The sequence below is a fragment of the Myotis yumanensis genome, unplaced genomic scaffold (assembly GCF_028538775.1).
Source record: "Myotis yumanensis isolate MYYU_CA2020_CCGP unplaced genomic scaffold, mMyoYum1.0.hap1 SCAF_11, whole genome shotgun sequence".
Classification (NCBI taxonomy): Eukaryota; Metazoa; Chordata; class Mammalia; order Chiroptera; family Vespertilionidae; genus Myotis; species Myotis yumanensis.
The window spans coordinates 41,459,628-41,482,850 of record NW_027223762.1 but is presented as its reverse complement, the minus strand read 5'-3'; the positions used below and the strand labels follow the sequence as shown (position 1 = coordinate 41,482,850).

The 23,223-nt window shown below is 42.3% G+C and overlaps 2 protein-coding genes, 1 non-coding gene and 1 pseudogene across 3 annotated transcripts; 2 read left to right on the top strand and 2 right to left on the bottom strand.

Annotated features, from left to right (window-relative positions):
* Window positions 1–4,694: 4,694 nt before the first annotated feature.
* LOC139019448 (mediator of RNA polymerase II transcription subunit 6 pseudogene) lies at window positions 4,695–5,395 on the bottom strand (annotated as a pseudogene).
* Window positions 5,396–9,214: 3,819 nt separating this feature from the next.
* LOC139020297 (U6 spliceosomal RNA) lies at window positions 9,215–9,321 on the bottom strand. Its single transcript, XR_011473289.1, has one exon. It is a non-coding gene; the product is annotated as a U6 spliceosomal RNA (small nuclear RNA).
* Window positions 9,322–11,477: 2,156 nt separating this feature from the next.
* FAM136A (family with sequence similarity 136 member A) lies at window positions 11,478–15,884 on the top strand. The gene is made up of 3 exons (XM_070429426.1): window positions 11,478–11,625; window positions 12,497–12,637; window positions 14,465–15,884. The coding sequence occupies exons 1-3, from the start codon at window positions 11,539–11,541 to the stop codon at window positions 14,651–14,653; spliced, it is 417 nt and encodes a 138-aa protein (XP_070285527.1). The 5' UTR covers window positions 11,478–11,538; the 3' UTR covers window positions 14,654–15,884.
* Window positions 15,885–17,181: 1,297 nt separating this feature from the next.
* SNRPG (small nuclear ribonucleoprotein polypeptide G) lies at window positions 17,182–23,014 on the top strand. Its single transcript, XM_070429425.1, has 4 exons — window positions 17,182–17,304; window positions 18,089–18,111; window positions 18,989–19,113; window positions 22,804–23,014. Exons 1-4 carry the CDS (start codon window positions 17,273–17,275, stop codon window positions 22,852–22,854), a joined length of 231 nt encoding a protein of 76 aa, XP_070285526.1. The 5' UTR covers window positions 17,182–17,272; the 3' UTR covers window positions 22,855–23,014.
* Window positions 23,015–23,223: the final 209 nt, after the last annotated feature.

Sequence of the window (23,223 nt, the reverse complement as noted above, 5' to 3'; positions counted from 1 at the left end):
TATCATTATTATTATTATTACTATTGCTATCACTGTTGTTTTCACTGTAACAACCAAAATAATAAGAGTGGGAGAGAGGGAAAGACAGGATTCCCAACAACAATAATAACTATTTACTTCAAACCTCAGAGACACTAACTCATGGCCCGTCACCACACCCCTGAGAGTTAATAGCAATTATATAAGGGAGAAGGAGGAAGAGGAAGGGGACGAGGCTCTGTCAATGGTTGTCATAGGTAGGCTGAAAACAAGAAGAGTTTGATGCTCAGCCCAAGATGACTCTGTAGACCTGTGTTAACAGAACCTAGATCTGTGACCTATATAATACTTCAGCCCAGGGCTTTCTAAACTTGTGACCATTATCAACAGCAAGAAATGTGATTGTACATATGTCCGTATAGAGAGAACGGGGGAAAGGTTTTTACAAAACATCCTCAACCCTTACCAGGTGCCATCCATTCTGATATTTTCTCTTTCATTCTATTCTATTCTGTTTCGTTCTTTAAAGTGCTGGTTGCAATCCCCGGAATGTATTTCATTGCACACTAATGACAATGGCCCACATTTGGAAAACCATCTTCGGAGGGAATATGAATGAATGAGCAGTCCTAAGGGAGAAGGGCCGCATAAGATTCTCTAAAATGGCAGGAAGAAATTTGGTTACAGATAAAAGTAGAAGAAAATTTGTGACATGAAGATATAATAGCAGAAGTACACCTGCAATAGCATCTCACTATAAAGAATTTTTGCTCAAAATGTTTAACCCATATCTAAGCATGCAGGCACAATCGGACAAATTCTGATTGCGAAACATTTTACAAGACATGAAACCTGGAAGTCTTCAAAAATTTTATTGTCATAAAATACAAGAAAAGGTAAGAGATTGTTCTAGGTTAAGAGAGACCAAAGAGATATGACAACTAAATATAATATGTGATCTTTAATTGCATCTGGCTGTAGAAAAAAAAACCACCACGGAGTACCTTGGAAGGACAATAAGGGAGATTGAAGGTGATCTCATATTAAATGATACTTCTGGGTCATGTTAAGGATCTTGGTGTGATGATGCTATTGTGTTATGTAAGACAAGACCCTTGTTCTTGGAGGTACATATTGAAGTATTTAGGGGGGAAGAATCATAACATCTGAAATGTACTTCAAGTGGATCAGAAAAGAGAATATGTATATAGAAAGAGAAAGAAAATGTAAAGGAATATTAACAATTAGTAAATCTAGGAGAAAACTATATTGGTAGATGTTCATAATAAGTTTGAAATTTTTCAAAATACAATGTTAGGGGAAGTGAAAAATATAGATTTTAATAAAAGAATTCATTCTATTTAAAATGTAACATTGCAATGAACATTAAAATGGTGTTTTGTAAATATTTCTTAAAATATATAATAACAGTGAATCCACCCACTTACACACACACACACACACACACACACACACACATACCTTCACCACCCGTGGCAAATGAGACAATTCAATTCAATACGTGTTTACCAGGTACACCTGACCAGCAGACCACCAGGTGCTGTGAGAAATGCTTCCATTGACAAAAGCCATTTCTATAATGTTAGACTAGTGAGACCAGCAACAGTAGGGTAGAATGTGTGGGTTTGGAGTTTACCAGATCTCAATTGAGTACCATTCCCACTGTGTTTTAACTGTGTCACCTTTAGACAATTTACTTGACCTCTAAAACTGCTTCCTGGACTAGGTAGAATTTAACCTGAGCCCAGTGATCCTGGAAAACAGTGAAGATTAAGAAGTCCCCCCACCCTTTGTGTTCCAGAAAGCCTACTGCAAGGAACCACCCTTCCCCTAAGACTTTTATAAGATTCATACATGCCTTCCTTATTCACTTATGACAAGGCCGGACACAGAGCTTCCAAATTCGCATTCTTCCCCTTATAAATGATCGACTGAACTGCTTGTCCCTATTGATCAATCAATTGAACAAGATGTTATTAACCAAACTTTCTTGTGAAGCTTTTTTCCTTTCTCCAGGTCCCTGAACTTTGGCCCACCTTTAGCCTAAGCCAGCATACAGTTCCCCCAAAGTGTCCCTCCCAGAAAATAGGCTGGCCTCAAGGTAAAACAATCTGATCTATACCTGATTCACCATCCTGTCATCCCTCTTCCCCACACCTGATTTTTATTAGCTTTGTTTACTGCTCTATAAAAAAAAAAAATTATTCTTGTCCTAGTTGGTTTGGCTCAGTGGATAGAGCATTGGCCCATGCACTGAAGGATCCCAGGTTCGATTCCAGTCAAGGGAACTTACCTTGGTTGCAGGCTCAGTCCTGGTCGCCCTGGTCAGGCACGTGCATGAGATAAGTAATAGATGTGTCTCTCTCACATCGATGTTTCTCTCTCTGCGTTTCTCCCCCTACCTTCCACTCTCTCTAAAAATCAATGGAAAAAATATCCTCGGGTGAGGATTAACTACAAAAAAAAAATCTTCTTGCCTAACTCCACAGAGGTTTGCAGATTTTTTGGTTGCAGTAATCCCCTCCACCTTTAAAGTAGTCCTCCCTCCCCTATTGAAATAATAATTTTTATTAAAGTTTCTTCTTACTAAGTCTGGATTTGATTTTTATTGTTTACTGCTCTATATAAACATAAAATAAATCAAATATTTTATGATTATAAATATCCTACCATTATGTAAATACTAGAAGCTCGGTGCATGGATTCATGCACCAGTGGGGTCCCTCAGCCTGGCCTGCAGGGATCAGGCCAAAACCTGCAATCTGACATCCCCTGAGGGGTCCCAGAGTGTGAGAGGTAGCTCTGCAAAGTTGCTGTTGCTTGACAGCTCCTGCCTTGAGCATCTGCCCCCTGGTGGTCAGTGCACTTCATAGCTACCAGTCAGTCGGCCAGTCACTTAGGCTTTTATATATAGAGATCTCTTGAATCTAATCATATCTTGCCAGCCTACTGTTAAGCCCTAGATAAGATCACCAATGAGCTTCCTAAAATTATATTAAACTCTGATTCCACCTAATTCCCAGTTGGTTTCCAAAGCCAACTGCTATTGGAATCATTTTTCATTAATACTACAAAACCATAGCCTTGGCCATTGTGGCTCCATTGGTTGAGTGTTACCCCATGCACCAAAAGGTCATCCATTTGATTCCAGGTCAGGGCACATGGGCTGCAGGATCAATCCCCTGGAGGGGGCATGCAGGAGGCCGATGATCAATGTTTCTCTCTCTCCCTCTCCCTCTCCCTCTCACTCTAAAAAATCAATAAAAACATATATTTGAAAAAAGAACCATTCATTTCACATACACAAACTAGCAAGGCTGCATTACTCATGGAATTTTAAATTCATTTTAGTGTGGTTAACTGGGCTCCTACAATTAGGAGTTGGAGACATTCAGTGTGACATTAGGAATAAGGGGGGGAAGTGGAGAGTTTCAGGTTGTGCTATAAAGAAGAAAGAAAAACCTCTCCGTGGAATATGGAGACATAAGTATAAACATTAAATAAGTCATGACAGAGGTTTCTACTTCTAAAGTCTGGATTCAGTTTATTCAGGTTGGAAGTCTAGCTCCACCAATTCATGTAGGTTGCCTTCCGTTCCCTGGGCCTCAGTTTCTTTCTGAGTGGGAGAAAAGGGATAACAAAGCACTCACCTCATAGGATTGTTGTGGGAATTAAATGAGATAATGCATGTAAAGCACTTAAAACAGAGCCGGCACATTGCTGTAATTGCTGGCATGACCCTGCTTCCAGTGGCTGCTGGAGACAGCTCTAGTTTGGTTTGAAATGGAAAGGATGCCTCAAACACTGTGTCACCTTTAGATAATTTTTTTTTATTTTTTATTTTTTTTAATATCTAGATAAAAAATAGTGAGCCATTTAAAGATCTCTTTCTCTAATCAGAACCTCAGGTGTATATATAAAGGTACTGTACAATATATAAACATTTACAACCTGTACATCCATATTTGCTTAGCATTCCAAGGCCACATTGCTAAGTCAGAATATAATCAATACAGTGACAGGTTACTTAGGAAAAAGCCACATCAGACTGACTTGAAAAATGGGGGGGAAGAAGCAAAATACAAGCCCATATATTTATTTATTTTTCCATAATACAAATTTGTTGTTACACAAATGTACGGTGTTTGAACAGAAAAAGAAAGCCCCACTGTCGCCTAGAAAGAGGAGTGAGTTGAAGCAGCACGTGGGAAGCAGGGCGGCTCCGGGATGTCAGGTGTGTGGTTAGCGGCTCGGCTCCATGTATGTGGAGATGTCCATTTCTTCAGGAAGCTCCGCCGCATTGACTTCAAACCGACTCTGACCCTCATTGAGGTTCAGGACGACTACCCCAACTAGTAGTCCAAAGAAAAGAAAATGGCCCAGGAACACGCTGTGCTGCTCTCTTTTCAGTCTGTTGAGCCTCAGAATTGGAGAGTGAGGAGTATTTGAAGCTCTGTCAATTTGGTTTCACAACAAAAAATAAGCAGAGGCAGGAGGCGGTGGCAAAGACACTGGCAGCCATACATCTTGCTAGGTCTTTACAGCTGTGTCTCTGGATTTCTTCAAGAGCATAAAGAGCAAGCGCATTCTATACAAATGAGAGTTGTGACAAAGAATTTCAAAGTTCAGGAGCCTGTCACAGTATGAGGTATAATCATGGACAAGAAGTCTTACAAGCCTCTCTTGTCCAATACTCACTGAAGTCTCATGCGTTTTGCAGGGGGACCTTCAGTGCTCACTGTCTGTTGGATGTTCTTTGTGGTCTCTTTCTCATCAGTCTTCACAGTTTCTGCTGTAGGTTCTGCCTCTTTCTTTGTCTGATCCACTGGGACAGGCTTTTCTCCAGACTTTTGCTGCACAAATTTGGGTGGAAATTTTTGTCTGAGGTCTAGGAGTAAAGCATCCACACGTTGCCTCTGGAAAATAGAGCTTGGTTCTTCTTTCCTTTTGGTTTCAGGTTTAACTTTTGAAGTGCCACCAATACCCTCTGGAAGGATGATATCGACAGTATGACATAGCTTCGTCAAAAGCTGACTGAATGCCGTGCACCGCAGTCAGCACTCTAGAGTTTATAACTGATGCCAAGTCTGGTGCCTGGTAGATCACTCCAGCAATGATATAGTAATCAGTAGGGGACTGCCGCTGTTGCTTCCGGATGATAAAAAGAATGGGCTCTTGAGCATGTAAAAGGATGTATTCCACTCCAACCATCTGATTTAAGTGTTCTAATGGTAGTCTGCATTTTGACCACTTCATTATTACACGTTCTATCGTAAAAAGGATTACTTCTTTCTGAAAAGTAATCTAGGACATTTCCACTGTTCAAAATGGGGATCCATTTACTGTCAACCCAAGAGATTCCCAGTAGATTATCTCGGATATCCACAGCCGCCATAATTCCGAAAGTGTTCGCAGGTTCTCCTTCCAGCGCAGAGAAGACGTAACCACTATGACGACGGAAGCAGAGGGTTGCTGGTCCTCGGGACCCTGAGGAGAAATGCAGAGGGGAGCACAGTGCGGGACCCACAAGAGAGCAGGGAAGGGGAGAAGGCCAGGAGCGCAGGGGAGCTGCTGGGAGGTGGAGCAGACGGAGAAGAGAGTGAAGCGGCTGGGCTCTCAGGCCTCCTTTATAAGGGCACAAATCTCATCGTGAGGGCTCCACCCCCAGGACCTAATCCCCTCATGAGGGCTCCACCCCCAGGACATAATCCCATCCCAAAACTCCTAATCCCATTAGCTGGCACAGTAGGATTTCAATTTATGAATTTGGGGCATGGTGGGAGTCACAAGCATTCAGACCATAGCACTCACCTTCACTTCACTGTGCTTTATGGTCCTAAATGATTTAGAAAAATGGGCTCTAGCCAGTTTGGCTCAGTGGATAGAGCAACAGCCTTCGGACCAAAGTGTCCCGAGTTTGATTCCCATCAAGGGCATGTACCTTGGGTGCAGGCCCAGACCTGGTCACCGCTCCTGCAGAAAGCAACCAATCCATGTGTGTCTCTCACCTCGATGTTTCTCTCTGTATTTTCCTCTCTCTTCCACTCTTTCTAAAAAAATCAATGGAAAAATATCCTCAGGTGATGATTAACAACAACAAAAAATGGAATGAAGATAGAATTTGAAAACTTTCCTAAAATTAGCCATTTGGAAAAATAATAGTGGTAAAGCAGTGCTTATTTAAGAAACTAAATCCTGTCATATTTCTTTCAAATCCCCTAAAACCTTGCCACATAATAGTAGCCATCCCTCTAAAATCAATGCTTATAGGCATAATTAAATAAATACATTTATTTATTACTCAGAATGAATCCTTCCTATGAACTGCATGTAGCTCTGTGCTGTGACTTTAAAACTGCCTCCCGCCATTCCCAAGAATAACCTGAGTTTTCTGGGCTAATGCTCAAGGTGTAAAGGGAAGAGACGTTGGTCCGAGACTCAGAGATGAGTCCTCATCCAAGGAATGGACATAGATGAGTCAGTTAAGTGCACTGAACCTAACCTGTAGAATCTGTAAAATTATGATGCCCAGACTATTAATTATTTTTCTAAATCTAATGATAGAAATTGGGTGCTACAATTTGCATTTTAAGGCTTTGAGATTGTTCCTATATGTAATCCTTAAAAGGCCAGGCCCTACTGAATTTTTAGCATTGTAAGACAGGCTGCTGTTATGAGAAGGCTAAATCATTTGGGGGTTGTTGTTTGTTTGTTTTTTAATATGCTTTTGTTGATTCTTAGAGAAGATGGGAGAGGGCTAGAGAGATAGAAACATGGGAAAGAGAGGAACATCCTCTCTTGGTTGACTGCCTCTTGCATGCCTCCTACTGGGGATCTTCAGAACCCAGACACGTGCCCTGACCGGATTGGGAATGGAACCAGCAACCTCTTGGTTCCTGGGTTGATGCTCAGCCACTGAGCCACACCAGCCCGCCAGGCTAAAGGGTTTCAACCAACAGATCCATGAGTCTCCAGCCCTCTCTGTGCCTGTGCCTTTGGCCGTGTGACTTTGCTGTTCCTCCCATCAGGAAACAGAGTACACCTTCCAACCCCTGGATTCTCAGTGTTTTAGAATCTGATTTGTTTTAGCCGATGGGATAAGAACGGATGTGATGCAAGAGGAGGCTTGACAATCTGGGCTTGCTCTGCTGTGCTTCTGCCATCACAAGGAGGATGGGTCCACCTAGCTCACTGTCCCAGGAGGAGGAGGAGGAGGAGGAGGAGGGTCACCCAGAGCAGAGCCCAGTCACCCAGCCAGCCCCACCTAAACCAGCTGCCTCCAAGCCCAATCCCCAGACATATGAGTAAGCCCAGTCAAGATCACATGTTGGCCAACCTAGCCGAAGCCTTCAGGCCCCTGAGAAATAAATGTGCAGTATTGTGTGCCACACAGCAATTTTGTGACACTAGCTAACTGCCACAGTTCAGTAAAAAATTTTGAAGAAAAGAGTGAATGTGGCTTCTTGGAAAATGTTAATTCTCCTAGATATTAAGACAGTTATTTATTGAACCAATAAATAATGGAAAGGTGCCTTACCCCCAATATAGAAGCTACATATCCATTGGGGCTCATTTTTTAACATTATAAAAGTGATATTGGTGAAATAAAATACTCCTAAACTGAATGAAAATCTTTTTTTTACTACAGTGCTGCATATCTGTTTGAAAGTATATATCTGTGCAACAAGAGGCAGGCAGAGAATAATTAACATCTGACAGTGCTTCATCTGTGGGTTCCACACTGTATCAAAACTAGTCTTGCTTTATTCATTTATTTAACTCGTACCTCAAAGGAACAATATGCCTATTACACACAGTTCCACTGATTATACAGACATCAAACTTACTTACTTTTTTAATCCACAGATCCTGATCACATATTCTTTTGCGTATTTTAAGGAAGCCTTGCTAACCATCTATTGTCGTTATCTAAGCATAGTTAGAAGCATAAAAAAAACTGGTCAAAGTTAAATTTCTACAAATGGGAAGTAAATTTGGTAGTAAATTCTGTAAGAAATGGTCTGATTGGTTCTCCAGTTTGAAACTTGAAAGAAAATAATAGGATTAAAATTTTATTTTATCATATAGTAACATAATTCTGATTATAACTGCAGCACACTAATTCTTAGAATGAATCCAAACAGAATCCAATTTTGGTTGGGATTTTTGTTGAACTATATTTTCTGACATAATTACTAGATGTTAAATGCAGTGTGGTATCCTAAATTGGATCCAGGAACATCAAAGTGCATTATAACAAAAAGTTGGTGAAATCTGAATAAAATTTGCAGCTTCGTTAATAATAATATGCAGACATCTTAGTTTTAACAAATGTTCCATGTTACTGGAACATTAGGGAAAACTGGTGAGGGGTAGACAAGAATTCTCTGAATATTAGTTGGAATGTTTCTGTAAATCTAGCATTATATACATATAATGCGTATATATATATAATGAGCAGCTGTGACCAGGGAGTTTTACCAGCACTTAGGGCTAAGAATGCCTATGCTTGAAGGAAGCAGCTTTTTTTTTTTTTTACCTATTTTTTTAATCAATTTGCATTCAGTATTATTTTGTATTAGTTTTAGGTGTACAGCATGGTGGTTAGTGTTCCCCTGATATATCCAGTGCCCACCTGGCACCATACATAGTTATTAGAATATTATTGACTATATTGTCTACACTGTACTTTACGACCCTATGACTACTAGTATTTTGAAACTGGCAATCTGAAAAAAAGAAAAAAGAAACTGGCAATCTGTACTTCTCAATCCCTTTAGCTTTTTCAACCGGTCTCCCAACCCCCACCCTCTGACAACCATCAGTATGTTCTCTTGTATCTATGAGTTGTTTTCTGTTTCCTTTGTTCATTTATATTATTCGTTAGACTTCACAAATAAGTGAAATTATATGATATGTGTCTTTCTCTGACTGACTTATTTCACTTACCATAATACCCTCTAGGTCCGTGGTCGGCAAACTGCGGCTCGAGAGCCACATGCGGCTTTTTGGCCCCTTGAGTGTGGCTCTTCCTAAGCCTTAGGAGTACCCTAATTAAGTTAATAACAATGTACCTACCTATACAGTTTAAGTTTAAAAAATTTGGCTCTCAAAAGAAATTTCATCATTGTACTGTTGATATTTGGCTCTGTTGACTAATGAGTTTGCCGACCACCTAGAGTCTAGGTCCATCCAGAAAGCAGCTTTCTTTTTTTTTAATATGGAACGCTTCACGAATTCGCGTGTCATCCTTGCTCAGGGGCCATGCTGATCTTCTCTGTATCGTTCCAATTTTAGTATACGTGCTGCCGAAGCGAGCACTGGAAAGCAGCTTTCTTGAAAGGACGTAGGTTGACCCAAGCCTCCCCCTACCCTCACAGCAGAGTTCTCCTGCCATCTAGTGCCCAATGGCAGCAAATGCCTAAATTCCAATGTCAGGGCCCCTTTCCTTGTGTCCCCCACTCATCAGTTTCCTGTTCTATTCCAGGATCCAAGTCAGCAGAGTCACTTGGTGTCCCCAAAGCTTCAAGCTATTTCACATTGTTTTGTTCACAGCAGTTCCCTGTGCCTGGCACGGCATTCTCTTCACCTCTTGTGGCCAGGCAAACAGCTCTAAGAAAACTTTCCTGAGGCACCTGAACCCCTCACCTCCTTCTTGCCAGCCTGGACCATCCCCCAGAGCACATCTCTTCCATTGCCTTTGTCTGCCCCCTTCGCCTTCACTGATGCTCCCCTGTGGACCCTTACCCCTACCTAGCACAGTGCCTGGCATCTAGCAAGGACCCAATACGTGTTGAATAAGTGAATGCATAGGATAGGGAAGGTGGGCCATTCCAGATAGAACTGTTCCAGGAGCTCAGAAATGGCTTGCTGTTGCTGGTATGTAAATGTTCCATCATCAATTGAATATCTGTAGCCTCTGCATTGGCTTTGAAGCTAATAATCTATACACATAAAAGGCTAATATGCTAAGTATCCCTCCTACCATCCAACCAGTCGCTATGATGCACACTGACCACCAGGAGCTGCTGAGCTGCAGTGACTTGGCAGCAGCAGTTCTCACATGATGCACCCCGAAAACAGAGAGGAGGGAGCCCGATTCCTTGCAAGGCCATTCGATTCCACCTTGGGCCGTGGGTTATGTTGTTGCTGGGGCACTGTCCACCCCAAATCTGGTTTACTGCACACTTGCATTTGCATTGCATACCCTGTACAACAGCAACTTGCAGAGTGCCCTCTCGTACTCTGGGACCCCTCGGGGGATGTCAGAGAGCCAGTTTCGGCCCGATCCCCACAGGCCAGGTGGAGGGACCCTGCTCACTCCACAGACACCAGGGAGGGACTGTGGGAGGTTGGCTCCAGGGTGTGTCCAGCCCTTCTTGCCCAGTCCCGCCCCACCAGCAACCTTCTAATTAATTTCCTTTCAATGTGCATGAATCCGTGCACCAAGTCACTAGTTTTGTTTTTTTTTATTTCTTTATTGGTTAAGGTATTACAAATGTGTCCTCATCCCCCCATTAACCCCTAACCTCCCCCCCCACTCATGCTCTCATCCTCCACTAGTGTTTTATAAATGCATAAACATACATCTACCAACAATCTAACAAATCCACTTTGAGATATTTACCCAACAGTAATGGAAATCTTTGTCTACAAAAGACTTACTCAAGAATGTTCAGTCACCGCTTTATTCATAACAGCTAATAATTGGAAAAGACCCAAATGTCAACAGGGGAATGGAAAAATAAATTGTGCTATGTCTGTTCAATGGGCTACCATTTGGCAAGGAACAGGACTCCATGCCAGGGCTGGATCTCACAAGCTTATGCTAGGTGAACAAGTTAGAAAAAAAAAGAGTTCATATGGGGTAGGCAAAAGTAGGATTACTGTTATGAGAGTTTATTCTTATATTATGTATTCATTATTGTGTTATTTTCCATACCAAACAACTATAATCCTACTCTTGCCCACCCTATATGTAAAATTTCAGAAAGGGAAAATGTAACCTTGTAGCGACGGAAAGCAGATCAGTTGTTACCTGGGGTAAGAGAGTGAGGGAATAAGGGGAGAAAGGGCAGAGACTGGGAAAGAGCGGGTTTGTTAAAATTCATCAAGCTGTACACCTAAGACCTGAGCGTTTTTCTGTACCTTAAGTGTACGTATTGAATATGTGTTAAGAGTTGGAAGAGAAGGAAGGAAGAGAAGAAGAGAAGGGAGAAAGGCAGTTGCGGTGCCCGGTGCAGGATCAAGCGAATAAGCCGTCGGTTCCCGGAGGCGGCTAGGGCGGGGTGCCCACGCCGGGAGCCGCGGGGAAGGGGGGAGCTCGCGGGGAATAAGGAGCGGGCGGGGCAGGAGGGAGCGGGCGGGGCGGGGCAGGGGGGGAGCGCGCGCGGCGTGCAGTTGCTCCTCTCGGCCGCCAGGCGGCGGCGTGGGCAGGGAAGGACGGCCGCGGTGACCCGGGAAGCGGCGGCGAGGGGGCGGGTCCGGGCGCGGAGTCCATGTGGGCGCCGTCGCGGCGCGGTGCAGCGCGGGGTCGCCATGGCGGACGTGCAGCAGCTTCGGGTGCAGGAGGCGGTGGACACGATGGTGAAGAGTCTGGAGAGAGAGAATATCCGGAAGATGCAGGTAGTTGGCGGGAGCCGACTCGAGGGAAGCCCGGCGGTGCGGTCCGGCATCCCCGGCCCCTTCCCGCGACTCCCGGCCCCTTCCCGCAGCCGCCCCCTCCCCGCAGAGCCCGGTCGGGGCCCCTGGGGTCGCTGTGGCGCCCCCGGAAGCAGGCCTGGCCCTCGGGCAGAAACTCTAGCGCTTCGGCCGAGCGGATGAAATGTGTGCGTCCTCGCCAGGCTCAAGGCCGTTTATCGCCCCGGCCTGCACGGGGGTGAAGGGGGCCGGACCAGGGTTAGCGCGCCCCGGGGTGAGGTGTTGCCCGGCCACCTTCCCCTCCGGCCCGGCCCCCTGTGCACGGGCGCTGCCCGCGGGGAAAGCCCAGCCCAGGTGAGGGACGGGAAGGCGAGAGTGCTCCGCCCCTCGGTGGCCAGGTCATGGCCAGGTCTCGGGGCACCGAGCGCTGGTTTATGTGTTGTTCCGCTTTGATCCCCTGATGTTTTGTGGTGTTGGTCCTGCCTCCCTGACAGGATTGTGAGTTTCCCTTGCCGTTAATTAATGGATGGGTTGCCCCCTGGTGCAACTTCGATTACTAGGTTGCTGGCCTCTGAACTCTGGTATAGGCACCTGGTTTTCAGAATTTGGCTTCCTCTGACCCACCGCCACCTCCGTGTCCACCCAGCCCTGGAGGCAACAGTTGCCACTGAGATAGGAGCAAGAAGGCTATGAAACACTCTGCGAGGCACTGAGGATAGTTTTCCCGTTTGTGGTCTTAACGTCCTGATGGCTGGTCTGAGGAGAGGTGCAAATATTTGACCCTCCCCCCAACCCCTGTTGCACTTCATTGGTCATCTCTGCCCCTACCTGACCTCTCTCTGCCCTCCCTTCCCAGGGCCTCATGTTCCGGTGCAGCGCTGACTGTTGTGAGGACAGCCAGGCGTCCATGCAGCAGGTGCACCAGTGCATTGAGCGCTGCCACGCACCTCTGGCTCAAGCCCAGGCCCTGGTTACCAGCGAGTTGGAGAAGTTCCAGGTGAGCAATATCCCAGTGCTACGGTCAACCAATCTTCACAGAGTTTGAAATTTTGGACACAATACTGGAGATCGAGCGCTGTATTTCCCATAGAAACAATGAGTTACGGAGGGAGTTCGTAACCAAGAGCCCTATGCTTTTTTTTTTTCTGTAGTTACCAAATATAATATGTATGTGTACTGTATAGTACAGATCTTTCTAAAACATATATTCATTCATTCATTCATATAATAGCAGAATCCCCAGGAAAGTGGAATAGACTAGTCTTAAAGCGTACAGATTAGAGCAAGATCCTACCATCATCTTATGGATTTACACGCTCTGGGTGTAGCCTCTATTTGCTACACACAGAAGGTAGCCCCCATGTCACTAAAGAGCAGTCATTTATATGAAGCATTATTATTGTTGACTCCCTGCCTCACAAGTCCCTCTGAGGTCACTAGGAGTCCCCCAAATCCCTGTCTGGAGCAAAGGGTAGCCACAACTTCATTTTACTCCCCTCCTCTGAGTATATTTTTCTGGAACTTGGGGGGAAGCAGGGCCCATTTCTATTCAGTTCTTCATAGTCTGGGATTCTGTTCACATGGATAAGTTATATTCTAATGTGATACATTTTTATATTCTGCTACATAAAAATTATTTAAAATTGCTGATAAGAATAATGTCTCCAAAATCATGAAACTCCAAAAGATTTTTGTGTTTATTTTGACACCTAATTTTATAAATAGGGTCTTTGAAATTTTGACTCCTGAACTGCTGTAGAACATTTCAGCCCTCTCCACTAAGACTTGCTCTTCTCCTGTGCCAGAACTGCGCTTGCCACTCCTCTCCATTGGGCTAAACCCAGTGGTCATTTCTCATTCCTCATCTCACTCAACCTATCTGCGTCATTTACACAGTGCATCACTTTTGCCCTCCTTGAAACGCTTTATTTAGTTGGCTACCAGGACACCTCACTTTCCTGGTTTTCTACCTCTCTCTTTAGCCATCCTTTTACGACCCCCTTTGCCGGCTTTTCCCCTTTCCAGCCTCTGAACATTGGAATCCCAAGGGCTATTCTTGAACCTTTTTTCTACCTAGTTCTCTGGTCTCATGGTTATAATTATCATCTATTTGCTGACAACTACATATCTTTAGACCAACTGCACTCCTGATCTCCAGATTCACATATCCAGCGGTTTCCTCAACATCTCCACTTATTTATTTTGTTGGTCTGTCTACCCTTAGTGGAATATAAGTTCTATAAGGGCAAGGACTTTATCTGTTTTATTCATTGCTGTATCCCCCATTAGGAGAGTACCTGACACATAGAAGATAGTCAATAAGTAATTGTTGAGTGTTTTTCTATAGCAAGGACAGACATTAAATAATCAAGATGTTTGTAAGTCTTTCTGTAATTGAGTAACTGGTCTCTAGTTACTTCTCACTTCCTGGAAGGGGCTTCTGTACAATTTATTCTGTCATTTACCTGCTTTCTAGTGATGCTTTGTCTGGGCCCTTCTGGTGCCACCCTCTGTTTCAATCAGGATAATCCTGGTTAATTTCACCATAGGGTCTCTTTAATTCATCAGGATAATAGATGCCAAGCCAAAACACAGCAGGTCTTCAAACAAGGTCATTTGTTATAACATGGATAAGAAACCAGAGGAACTTGACTCCTGTATACAGATTAGCCTATGGTATCGTTATACATCATTTCACCGCAGTTCCATGACAACGTTAAGTGAGGACTTACCTGTATGTAGCACAAGGCCTGGCACGTGATAAGCACTCAGTAAATAGAGGCCAACTTCTCAGCCTTCTCTGTTCTCTTCCTTCTTGCCACAGGACCGCCTGGCCCGGTGCACCATGCATTGCAATGACAAAGCCAAAGACTCCATAGATGCAGGGAGTAAAGAGCGTCAGGTGAAGCGGCAGCTGGAGAGTTGTGTGACCAAGTGCGTAGATGACCATATGAACCTCATTCCCACCATGACCAAGAAGATGAAGGAGTCTCTCTCATCCATTCAGAAATAGCAGTCTTTGCCATTGGCCATGGAGGCTGAGGGCAGGAACCTGTTTAAAATGAAGAGTGCGAATGTTGGTCTTTTAAGCAGTTTAGGGATGAAGAGATTAAGGATGGCAGCAAGTTTAAAGCATGGGTCACTTGCCTCTGGACAGGGTTCTTTTATGTTTTAATCCTAGAAAGTGAAATGGGGGGAAAAACTGGTGCTAAAGTTTGGGTCAGAGAGTTTTTGAGAGCCTAAATTTTATGTGGCAAATGCTTATCCTGGCAGCAGGCATTTCCCTCATATGAAGCCAGAGCCCTCTGAGGTGCCGACAAGCTGACAGTGTCCTCTAACCTACCAGTGGTCTGGTGGGAGGGGAGGAGAGGTGTTTCTGTTTGTTGCCAACCTCCTGTTTACCAGAAGCATTACCACACCATTGTCCATAAGCTGTGAAACAAAACCCATGAGGTTACTAATTGAGAAGTGGAAAAACGGTTTCTGAGTATTTGTTTTGTTTGGTTTGGTTTTAGGTACAAGGGCATAAAGTTCATTTAAGATGTGGAGTTGAGGGAGGGAGTTTGGATAAGAACTTGAAAAGGTTCCTTTGGATAGATAACGTTTCTGTCCAAGATGCAGACATTCATTTAAATGCTCACACATTACACCTTTCAGCTCGGAAACCCTACATTAACATGAGAGGCAATATCACCCTGGACATGGAAGCAGACCTTCCTTCTCACTGGCTGCCGTGATGGGTCCTAAGCCTGTCTGCAGCAGTGACGGGACAATCTTGCCATGGTCCTCCACCTTGAAGGGCAAGAGGGTTTTGATTGTGCTGTATACCAATATCCAGGAATAAACAGTGAGAGAGGAACTGTTGCTGCTTCATTAAGAGTTATGAAGTACTGGATTTGGGAAAAACCTGGTTTTCAGGAATGAAACCTGAATCCAGTATTGCTTACGTAGCCGCCTCAAATAACAGAGCCCTACTGAGACAATCTTTTGGCAACAGGAAGAGCAAGGGAGAAAAAAGAAGGGCAGCCCCCCATTACCAAATACCACTTTTGCTGGGCCCTTTGCAACATACAGTGTTCCTACCCCAGCTCTGGCACCTTACTGTTTTGATAAGGAGCTGCTGTCTTTTTACCAACTTATTACTTGAAATGATAAAATAGCTTGTCTGTTTACTGTTTCAAGACTGTGATATATTTTCCTAATGGTCTGGTTTTAAAAAATAAATAAGGTTTAATTTTCCTCTACTATTGTGTGTTTTATATCTGGGCAGTGAATATATAACTTTCTAAGAATGCTTTTCCTTGTAATGTGTAAATAAGTTTCTTTGAGGTCTAGAAGAGTGAAAATTATGTGTTATGGTTTGGATGCAGGACCTGGTTGTTGTAAATGGGAAAAATTTCAAGGGCAGACTAGGGCACTTTTACTTGAATTCCATTAAAGTACTAGTAAAAAGATAGAAACTATAAAGCTAAAGAAAAGATTCATTATCTACTAATATATCAGGTTTCTAGTTTCAACTAAACACTAACAGCAGGAGGTAGGAAAGATACTGTTATGACCTCTTAAGAGAAGATGCAGTGTCTAGGATTTTGAATACCAAGAGAATACAAAATATATTCGTTTAAGTCTTTACTATCATTGGCATTTCAATACAGGGGTGAGCAAAAGTAGGTTTACAGTTCATATGGAAAATACAATAATTAATAAATAATATAAGAATAAAGACTGTGTTTCGTGTACTCACATCTATAAATCTATTTTTGCCCACCCCTGTTGAGCCATTCCTGAATATTAGGAATGAATTCAATTTTAAGAGAACCAGCCAGTACTTAGAATCACCAAGGCTTTTCTATTTTGGTCCAAGTCTTCTCTAATCCCTATTGTATTTCATTCATTAATGTGGATTCCCCTATTTTGGGTAACTTAACTGAGAACAAGTCAGAGACTACTTTTTACACTTAACGCTTTTGACTTGAAAATCAATACCTCGGAGAGTGTGTGTGCTGTGCTTAATGTTTTATGTATGGGATCAAGGTACATTTCACATTTAAGTAGGGATCCGTAGGCAGTGTTACAAGAATAGCAAGACCATCCCATCGGGAATCTACTTCCGGGCTCTGGATTCAAATTATTGGGAACTGAGGCATGTCACCCTACTTGTTGGTGCAGAGGTCACTAATTGCGATGTTAAAGGAACCCCAGGCTTAGCAAGCAATATGCTGTGGGAATACATTCCAAAGAATTATCAGGGGCCCGCCTACCTAGAGCTTATTTTCATTTGCTAGGTGTTAATAAAATAAACGACGCGACCCACTAAAATTAGGGATTAACCGGTGTGGTTTAAAAGAGTCGGGACCTGTATCTCAATCTTACGGAAGAGAAAACGAAATCAAGGACTTCGCGAGGCCACACCCCTCTGCCCTGGCCAATCGCTGGCGACGCAACCGGAAGCTCGGGCCGAGTCTACACGCTCAGGCTTCCCCTTAGTATCGCGAGGTGAAATGTGAAAGTTGCCGGCAACCGATTGGCTAACGGATCGGTGACGTCAGACGCAAAACGCCGGGCCTACCGCGGGAGCGCCAGAGCGGCCCCGAATTCCGTTTGGAAGTACCTTTGAGCTCGCTTGGCCACCATGAGCAAAGCTCACCCTCCCGAGTTAAAAAAGTAAGTATCTGCGGGGGCCGCGGGTGATTGGCGGCTTCTTTGTATGCCCCTCCATTTCCCGTCAGTGCACCTGGCGTGCGCATTCGGGTCCTCGGCCGCGCAGGTCCCAGCCAGGGTCCCACGCTTCCGGGCCTGAACCCGCGCAGAAATCGCATTTTTTGCTGGGTCGGCATGGTTACCCAAGGCAGCTTAGGCCCCTGGCTTTCCCCGATTTGACCGAGGCCCCACGTTTCCCCCACGCTCTCCCCCGTGACTTGAAGATCTCGAACCCTTTGTTAACCATCCTGTACTAGATCCGATATAGTACTCTGCTGAGATGGGATTTTCTGGTTTAAATTGTTTAAATCTTCAAAATATGTAATTATTTTGCTAAACTGTCATTATGTATTGAAGAATAAAACCTTAATATTAAACAAAACACCACTTATTGTCTCAAATATAGCTATTGGATTGGATGTGGTTTGATTACAACTTCTAATTTCTTCAAAATTTTGTTTGGTTTTCGAAATAACCAAAATAAAATAAAATATTTGTTATTCTATTATGGCTATAAAATCCAGCCATAGGAAATTAGGTCAGTATTGAACAAGGAGAATGTTTTTGTAATTTACGTCAGTATAAAGACTCAATTTAATGTACATTAATTTATTATAAACCTATTCCATTTTATTTATCATGCTTCTTCTCAAAATACATTGCTTTGTATAAGTACTAAATTTCGTTATTCCTATTGTGTAAATATAATTTTAGTAGTTATATAATCTTTATCTCTTTGCTATTTCAGATTTATGGACAAGAAGTTGTCATGTAAGTTTTCTTTTTTGTTTTTAATTATTCAGTTGGTCATTACAAATGTCTTGGCAGTATACACTGTTTGGAGCAACTTTATAAAGATTCAAAGCACACAGAGCCTCTGACGAATGAAGCAGGTCTAGCAAAATCCTAACTAGACAGTTTTATTTGCCTAATTTTTGCAATTTAATAAATTGCACAGAACTTCAGACTTTTCAAAAGTTTATATAAGCCCTCCCTCACTGTCACAAAATTAACAGGATTTTTCTATTCTGTGATATTTGAAATTTTATCTTTTTTTAAACAAAGGACATAGACAAGAACTAAAAATCTGACCTGCATAGTATTTGAAGTTTGTAGGGGTTAAGATCATGGCTTTAGAGATAGGTAAGCAACTTTCCGTTTGAATCCAAGCCCTACCACACAATAGCTGTATAACCTTGAACCAATTACTTTTAAAAGCCTTATACCTCAGTTCCCTCGTAAAAAGTTGGGATAATTTTACAGGATTCTTGTAAGTTTGAATGTGGAAGTAAATGTAAAATGTTTAGCCCAGTGCTTAGCATATAGTAAGGATAGTGGATTGCACATCTCATGTACCTGGGTTTTACTCCACCTAATTTTTTTTTTTTTTTTTTTTTTTTTTTTTAGGAGAGGGAGAGAGATAGAAACATTAATGATGAGAGAGAATTATTGGTCTGCTGCCTCCTGCACAGTGGGGAGCAAGCCGGAAACTGGGCACACACCCTGACCAGAATCAAACCGGGACCTCCTATTTCATAGATGGACGCTCAGTCACTGCGCCACATCAGCTGGGCTCCACCTAATATTTAATGAATACGTGATAGTTAATGCCCAGTTTTATTAAAACTTCATTTTCCTTTTTTTATAGTGAAATTAAATGGTGGCAGACATGTCCAAGGAATATTACGGGGATTTGATCCCTTTATGAATCTTGTGATAGATGAATGTGTGGAGATGGCAACTGGTGGGCAACAGAACAATATTGGAATGGTGGTAAGTAAAGATGTGACGTTTCTCTTAAGAGACTTATTTTTCATTTGGAATAAGCATCAACTTTTCTCTATCAAAGTCTTGAACTAAACTGAAGTTAGGCAAATTACAGGCAACATTAGACTTTCCATCTTCCTTTGAGTTTAACACTTGGCAGTCATTCAACTGTGGTTAATATCCCAGTTACCTTTAAGTTAGATCTGCACTTACCTGGCAAGTTAGATTTGCATCTTTTTTTTTTTTTTTTAAAATATATTTTATTGATTTTTTACAGAGAGGAAGGGAGAGGGATAGAGAGTTAGAAACATCAATGAGAGAGAAACATCGATCAGCTGCTTCCTGCACACCCCAAACTGGGGATGTGCCCGCAACCAAGGTACATGCCCCTGGCCAGAATCGAACCTGGGACCCTTGGGTCCGCAGGCCAACGCTCTATCCACTGAGCCAAACCGGTTAGGGCTAGATTTGCATCTTACATAGAACCCTCAGAGGTCCTTGGACTTGAAATAGCTGTTGGAAGTCTTTTTTTTTTTTTAAGCTTTATTCTATAATAGAAGCCCATAGTCAATCTTTATTAAAGAGCAGTAGGTCTGCATCTTAATTGCATCTTAGAATCAGATTAGTTTGGGATGTAGCTTAGAGGGCTTTGGTTTTTGTTTGTTTGTTTTTTAAGTTCTGCAGATGATTTGAATGTAAAGTGAAGATTAACGGTGCAGATTATTTACAATCACCTGAGTTTTCCCAAAAAAACAAGAACTAGATTGTACCCCAAAACAATTGAAGCTATCCCTAGTGGTGCTTTTTGTTTTGTTTTGTTAAAATATTAATGTGTAGTAAAGGTTAAGAACATGCTTATGGCCTGGCCTGCGTGTTTCAGTGGTTGAGCATCGATCAAGGAACCAAAGATCACCATTTGGATTCCTGGTTAGGGTACATGCCTGGGTTGTAGGCTTTATCCCCAGTAGGGGGCATGCAGGAGGCAGCCGATTGATGATTTTTCTCTCTCATTGGATTTCTATCTCTATGCCTCTCCCTTCCTCTCTCTAAAAAATAAATAAATATAGAAATAAAATATCTTAAAAAAACATCTTTATGAATTCTCAGATAATCTTGTAAAAATACAGATCCTAACTCATAAGATGGGGGGTGGAACCTGAGATTTTTAACAAGTGCCCATTTGGAATAAGCATCAATTTTGCATCAATTGATGCATTTTTAACAAGTGCCCATTTGATGCATATCTGCCAGTCCGAAGATCACAATTTTATTTTTAATTGTGTATATAATTAACCTGGATTTCTAGTTTATCACACCCAAATTTAAAAATGGTCAAGGTAAGCCCTGCCCGGGTAGCTCAGTTAGAGTGTTGACCCAGTATGTCAAGGTTGTGGGTTCAATTTTTGATGTTTCTCAGCAAGACCCAGACTTTGAATCCCTCTCTTTGCCCAGCTCAGGACAATATACCCACTAAGTGGTAAGTCCAAGTTTCTTGGGAAAGTTGAATCAAAAAGGACAACTTAGCTTTAGCAAATCATAGAGAGTAGAAACCTCTATGAGGTCATAAGAGTTTCTAGTTGTTAGACTTGATTTTTTCCCCTTACTCCCTTTTTTAGTTTGAGCAATAGAGGGGTGTAATTTTTTTTTAATGACTTGTTCCAATATTTGTTACCGTTTATTTCAAATATATTTTCATTACTGCATTTTGAAAAGTCCATCATCAGGGCTGGAAAAACAGCTTAGAGTCTCTAGGTATAAAGACTTTCTCCCAAGTTTCCTGTAAATTGACCTTTTCAGGTACATTCTCCTTGAGCTTCTATTTGACCTGATCTAGGTTATACAAGAATAAACTCTGTTTTGCATGCTCACAACTGTAAACCTACTTTTGCCAAACCCTGTATTCACAGAAGCCTTGCCCTGGAGTTTGACTTATTTTTCTATCGCTCTTGAACTCAGTTACTAGCCATTTCATCTGTGCTCTCATAAGTGTCTGGCTATGTCAGGCACTATGCTAGTCCTAGGGCCTTTTCTGTATAACTTCTCTTCTTGCCTCTAAACTCTCTCCCATTCTCTTATACAGTTAACACTTGAACAACATGGATTTAAACTATGCAGGCCCACCTATACACTGATTTTTTTCAGTAGCTACACAGTGTCCCTGGGTTTCACATCCACTGATTCAACCAACTGTGGATTGAAAATACTGTTTTCGTGGTTGGGAATCCATGGATGTGGAGAGCCATCTGTATGCTTTCTTATATAAGGGACTTGAGCATCTGTCAATTTTGGTATCTGCAGGGGGTCCTGGAAACGATCCCCTTCGAGGTAAGACTGGGAGTCAAAAGCTGTACATAGATTTTCAACTGTGCGGGCATTTGGCCCCCTAAGTCCGGTGTTGTTCAAAGGTTGTCTGTCTATGCTGTTGCCAGAACTGGTCATTCCAACGGTGAAATTTTCAGTAACACATTGTTGGTTTCTTGGTCCCCTCCAAACACTTTTAAGATTGGTGTTTGAGGCCTTCTAAGATTGGGTGCAAACTATCTTTGTTTCCACTTCCCTTCATAATCTTTTACTGCCAATTAGATTCTTTCCTTATCCCCCAGATAAGATACAGAATTTCCTATTTTCTTATAAAAAAATCTACCCAATTTTCAAAACTCAGCTAAAATGCCATTTCTTAGAGCCTGCTTTGCACAACTTTCATTCTGGTTTGTTTCCTAATTGATCTTCACCCAAAACTAATAACATGCATATTCTATTGCACTTTTTTCCCCATTAATTTATGGATCCCTTAAGCCAATGGTCAGCAAACCATGGCTCGAGAGCCACATGCGGCTCTTTGGCCCCTTGAGTGTGGCTCTTCCACAAAATACCACGTGCGGGCGCACACGTACAGTGCGATTGAAACTTCGTGGCCCATGCGCAGAAGTCGGTTTTTGGCCTGGGCGAGTCTTTTGAAGAAGTGGCATTAGATGAAATGGGGGGTGTCGGTTGGTCAGGCGATGGGATACACAGCGAGGGGGAGGTACATTGTTTTGAGGTACGTTCGCTGAGGTCGACTCCTTCCAACTCTCCCATCCACACTCGTCTATCTGAAACAAGTATACAAGACGAGTGTGGATAGGAAAGTTGGAAGGGGTCGACCTCGGAGAACGTACCTCAATCAGACTGAGGACGTTTTTAGCAAAGGCCAGCTTAAGAGTACCCTAATTAAGTTAACAGTGTACCTACCTATATAGTTTAAGTTTAAAAAATTCGGCTCTCAAAAGAAATTTCAATCGTTGTACTGTTGATATTTGGCTCTGTTGACTAATGAGTTTGCCGACCACTGGATTAGGGGCAGTGATGGGTATGTTATTTGCATCCTGCTTATTTGTTACTGTTTATTTCAAATATATTTTCATTACTGCATTTTGAAAAGCAAATCCATCAGGAGGTGAAATGAGTCACTGGAGACTTGATATCTCAAAGGGGTAGTTGTTAGCCTTTGATCTAGATAACGTGCATCTCATTAAAAAGGGCTTATATGACTTCACGAGTGTTTAAAAGACAAGTTATTTGGTATTCCTGTGGCTTGAAAAAAGCCTCAAACTGATATTTAATACTGCAAAACCATTAATGATTTGGTGAAAATTCTTTCATCATGGTATGTCTGTTAAATGACTTGTGGTCTTTTTAAATTTACTTTTCTCTTAGGTAATACGAGGAAATAGTATCATCATGTTAGAAGCCTTGGAACGAGTATGAAGAATGGCTATAGTTACCAGAGAAATCAACTGCTTCCACGTGTCCCCTCTCCATAGCACCTGTTTTACTACAATGTAAAAATAGAGTCCAGTCCATTTTCACATTGAACTTTTGTTAAATAAACTTTTGTATTGGTCAAAAAATGCTTTCTCAGATGTTCTGAACTTAAAAATTAGATTACCTCTTTCTTATATGAACTATACCTAGTTAACACTGATGTTTTTTCCCCAAAGGTTTTTATGCATTAATATAAAAGGATGCCTTTTTCCCATCTTTTAACATTGGATAGAGATAAAAGAACCTGCAAACTGAGTAGGTTTCTTCTGGAACTAATTGTAATTTTCAAAATTCTTGTAGTAACTTTGATAT